This window comes from Clupea harengus, chromosome 5 (genome assembly GCF_900700415.2).
Source record: "Clupea harengus chromosome 5, Ch_v2.0.2, whole genome shotgun sequence".
Classification (NCBI taxonomy): Eukaryota; Metazoa; Chordata; class Actinopteri; order Clupeiformes; family Clupeidae; genus Clupea; species Clupea harengus.
In genome coordinates, this window is record NC_045156.1 from 2,617,501 (window position 1) to 2,622,280 (window position 4,780).

A 4,780-nucleotide genomic window follows, 5' to 3' on the forward strand; every position below is an offset into this window, starting at 1 on the left:
GGATGTAGAAAAGAGAATGGGATGGGCAGGGTGGAATGAAGATTATAGTTCATGTGCCTCGTTCATGTCACTTTTTAGAAATGATTCCTCACCTACGTGGCCTCACCTCATACAGATTTCAGTAGCTATGGCAGAGAGATGTTGTCACTTCAGACATACAGATTGCAGCAGCTATGACAGAGAGATGTTGTCACCTCAGACATACAGACTACAGTAGCTATGGCAGAGACATGTTTCACTAGTGAGGGCTCTGACTCGGTGAGCGAGGAGTGCCCCTGACTGACCTATGACCTTCAGAGGCACAGGGCGCAGTCAGTTTGAGGGCAGCGTTGGGTGTGTGTTTATGCCAAGCAGGATGAATTGATGGCCATCCAAAAAAGTCAATTTTATATACCCGAGCAACGTGTTTCCTAATCACACCTCGTCCTCCATAGTGTAGTCACCTCAGATGCACAGATTACAGTAGCTATGGAATACATATGTAGGGTATAATTAGGAGGACAATGAGATCTCTGCTTACATGGGCACAGGGCACAGTTTGAGGATATTGTTGTTTGTGTGTGTGTGTGTGTGTGTGTGTGTGTGTGTGTGTGTGTGTGTGTGTGTGTGTGTGTGTGTGTGTGTGTGTGTGTGTGTGTCAGGCGCGGGCGAACATGCAGGTGGAGATGGCAGTGAAGGAGGCAGAGACGGAGCGCCAGAGGCGGCGGATCCGGGAGCTGGAGGCCATGCAGCTGCAGCTGGAGGAGGCTCTACAGCTGGAGATCAGAGCCAGGCAGGACGAGGAGGCCTGCCGCAAGACACAGGCCAGGTAGGGAGCACAGACACAAACCCACACGGATATATGCATACGCGTACGCACACACACAGATACATGCACTTTTATACAGACAAACACACTCAAGCCGTGAAGCCATGAGGTGTGGTGCTGTGTTGATTAGTGAAGGTGAATGTAGTGTGGGGGCACATGGAGAATTTATGTGTACAGATTCATAGAAACGCACACATATATATATGCACACGTACACATGTGTAAAAAGTCAGACAGGCAAACGTTAGCATACACAGCTGTGCACAAACATGATTTGGACACACAAACAGCATACAGACTTTTTTCACGAGCATACATGGACAGTCATGCTTCAGCGAGCTCACAGGACGTAATGCATATCTATTTCCTGTCCCTGTAGTCCATGAGTATGCAACGTGCAACAAGACATGCTTGCACAGCAAAAAAAAAACATGTGGAACTCCTGAATCTCGTAGCCCAGGTCAAAGCAAAGCATCACTATGCATCCACATCACTGCATCCATGTCACTGAAGCTGTTGGTATGAACCCCAGTGAAAAGTGTCACAACAACATTACAATGGCCTCTGGGTCTGTCTCTCAGGAAATGTTGTCTTTCGCTCTCTCAGTCTCTAGGTGACTGACTGTGCTTCCTGTCATGCTCTGTTTGTGGTTTGTGTGGGCTCTCCGTAGATGCACATGACATTGATCTGTGTGACTCACAGCAAGAAAACACTAGAAAGAAAACAAAATAGCTAAAACATAAACATTGAAAATTTGTTTTCATGTTTAATCAGATATTTTGTATTTGTGTGCACATCTTACAACAACACATATTTCAATAGTAAGCTATGATATGAGAAGAATCGATTTATTTCAAAGACAGTGTCAGACAGTTCTAACCTGAAATACTCAAAGATCTAAACCCACACCACAATTCCTTCAGCTCATGGGTGCAAGCTCATGCAGAGGCAGCACAGATTCATGTTTACACACACACACACACACATATATGTACACACTCACACAAACATACATGTACACACACACACACACACACACACACATGTACACACATATACACAGGAATAAGTGCACACAGACACACACACACACTCATACACACACACTCGCACACTCATATGCACACACACACAAAAATACATACGTATGTGCTCACAGACACAAACACACGCTCACTCACTCATTAACTGACTAACCACTGACCTTTTCACAATGACACTTATTTTCCAAGACTGCTGGCTGAGGAGGAGGAGAAGATGAAGGCCTTGCTGACCCTCCAGGAGGAGCAGGAGGACTACATCCTCCGTACCCAGCGAGAGAAGCAGGAGCTCAGGCAGGAGATGGAGAGCAAGTCCATGTCTCTGGAGGAGGCTCAGCTGCAGCTGGAAAAAGTCAGGGCCAGCCGCCACAGAGTAGACCAGGACATTGCAGTAAGCTGATCTGTAGATGCATTGTTGTAGTTCAATAAATGTAACATCGTGATTGCTTTATTGTATTGTATTGTATTGTATTGTATTGTTTTGTATTGTATTGTATTGATGAGTTCCTGATATTTAAGTATCATATTTCGACAGAGGTGAAAAAGTTTATGCTCTATATTTTATTTTGTTGACTGCTGCAAGTATTGTTTCTGTTGACAGCAGAAACAACCTCAGATCTAGAAAGTGTTTCTTTATGTGTCCAAAGTACAAAATAAGGCATCTACATTGAATAATTTTTTTTCCAAGTGCCTTGGTTGTATCTGATTGAATTGCTGTGCAAAGCTGAAATGAGGATCTGCAATCTTTGGTCTTATGACATCTTCTCCCGCAGGCTGCCCAGAGGAAACTACGTCAGGCCAGCACAAGTGTCAAGCACTGGAACATCCAGATGAACAGACTCATGCATCCCATTGGGCCTGGAGGTGTGTGTGTGTGATAATGTGCTGATAATGGACCTGGATGTGTGTGTGTGTGTGTGTGTGTGTGTGTGTGTGTGTGTGTGTGTGTGTGTGTGTGTGTGTGTGTGTGTGTGTGTGTGTGTGTGTGTGTGTGTGTGTGTGTGTGTGTGTGATACTGTGGTGATAATGTCTCCCTTGTACGTCGCACAAAAGCGTCTGCTAAATGACTAAATGTAAATGTAAATGTAAATAATGGACATGGATACCATTGTGTACCTGAAACAGACAGAGCTAAACTAAAGAGTGAAAAGGTTCTGGGTTCTCAGCCCCTCTTTGTTTGCTCTCAGGGAGCACCCAGCACACATGAAAATAACACATTCCAGTACACTGTTGATTTAATGTTAATGAGTGACGTACACACAAAGTTACGTTTAAGGAATATTTTAAAAACAACATCCTCTCCGTTCTCAGAGAGAAGATCCTCGATCGGGGGAACCCCCACCCCTGCAACACGCGTGCCATCCCTCAGAGACTCTGGGCTGGGACTGTCTCAGAAGCGCACAGAGAAGGAGAACGGCGGAGGAGAGTCTGTGAGTGACAGCAGGCCTGTGGAGAGCAGTGATGCCTCTAGCAAGGACACAGGACTTCCTGTGGAAACCTCAAATGGGAGCTTAGAGTCTGCCGACTGACCAGATTGTCCTATATGTACAGTGACTTTTTTCTGTTGTTATTTTTTTGTGAACAGTCATGAAGTGGTGTTTATTTACATGGTAAACTAACGGGGTATGTTACATGAAGTGGTGTTTATTTACATGGTAAACTAAAGGGTATGTTACATGAAGTTTGAATTAATTTACATGCAGTCGACATGTACAGAAGAAAAATATTCTACTACTCAGACTACACAAAGAAGGAAGACACGTCTTAATGTCACATCTTGCATATACATTTCCTGTTTCATTTCCTGTTCGATGAAAAAACACAGAAAATGCAGGCATACATGCCAGTCTCATTTAGATTGAGAGTGTGCACTCCAGCAAAGTCTTCAAAAACATGGTGTATGTTCACCGTATGCAATATGCACAGACGTGAAGTGGTAGATATGTGTTGTGTGAATCCAGTCAGATGATTAAATAAACACACCACCTGCACCAAATGGAACGGGCTGAATTCAAATGATTGTTGCATTCTGGAGTGTTAATCTGACCAGAGTGTGTAGAGTGTTAATCTGGTATGTAGTGTAAGTGCTAGCATGTAAATCCTATTTTGCATACATGTTTTAAATGATCTTGTGTCCACGATTTGCTGAATTATCTTGCCATCCTGGCGTTATACCTACATGTGCCTAATTTGAATTAAAGACTGATAAATCCCACTGACATTTTAATCATCTGTCTTGAATGTTAATTTAGATCTATTTTTTTTAAATATATAACTTTGATGTTGGTGAGACGGCATAGTATGTGTGAAGAGGAGGAAGAAAAACTAGGGTTTATGCAACTTTATGTTAGCATGCATATTAGCAACATAAACTTCAGCCTATTCCACAAGGTGAAATGACACAAAGCACTGTAAAGTAATGCTTGTAAAAACATTTCTCAGTGACACACAGCAAATTCAAATGAGACAACCTATTCAAATATGTAGGCTAAGAATAAAGTAATGTATATTAAACCACGTGTTACACTGTGTTATATAAATATTTAATAATGAATTGATTGGTCTACTGTGTTGGGCCATCAAAAGCATGTGCCCGTGTTCAATTTGGTCCCTTGTGCACTTGTTTCTGGGTTCACAGTAAACACAATACACCGAGTAGAGAGAGTGACATCTTGTGGCGCTGCACAAAACATCCCATTGCATGAGGGGTAACCTTGGTTAGGTAGTCTAAGACTTTTCAAAGATTATTAGGATTCTATGAATTTAGGTATGGGCAGAAAAAAGTTGGAATTTGTTCAAGATGAGCGATTAATTGGATTAGAAAGATTAGATTAGAATTAGAAAAAGAAAACATTTGCAGCTTTAGTACATTTTGGCTGTTTTAGTGACGACACCGTAGGACGACACCCTCAATAACGTAGTCTACGTAACT

The 4,780-nt window shown here is 42.6% G+C and overlaps 1 protein-coding gene across 1 annotated transcript in view; it reads left to right on the forward strand.

The window, feature by feature from the left end:
- def6b (DEF6 guanine nucleotide exchange factor b) overlaps window positions 1-4,362 on the forward strand; it is a 9,541-nt gene extending 5,179 nt beyond the window's left edge. The window contains exons 8-11 of the mRNA XM_012827530.3: window positions 642-808; window positions 2,041-2,239; window positions 2,622-2,712; window positions 3,160-4,362. Of these exons, the coding sequence (XP_012682984.1) occupies window positions 642-808; window positions 2,041-2,239; window positions 2,622-2,712; window positions 3,160-3,377 (675 nt within the window). The 3' untranslated portion in view covers window positions 3,378-4,362. The remainder of the gene's footprint in view (window positions 1-641; window positions 809-2,040; window positions 2,240-2,621; window positions 2,713-3,159) is intronic.
- The last annotated feature ends 418 nt before the right edge of the window (window positions 4,363-4,780 follow it).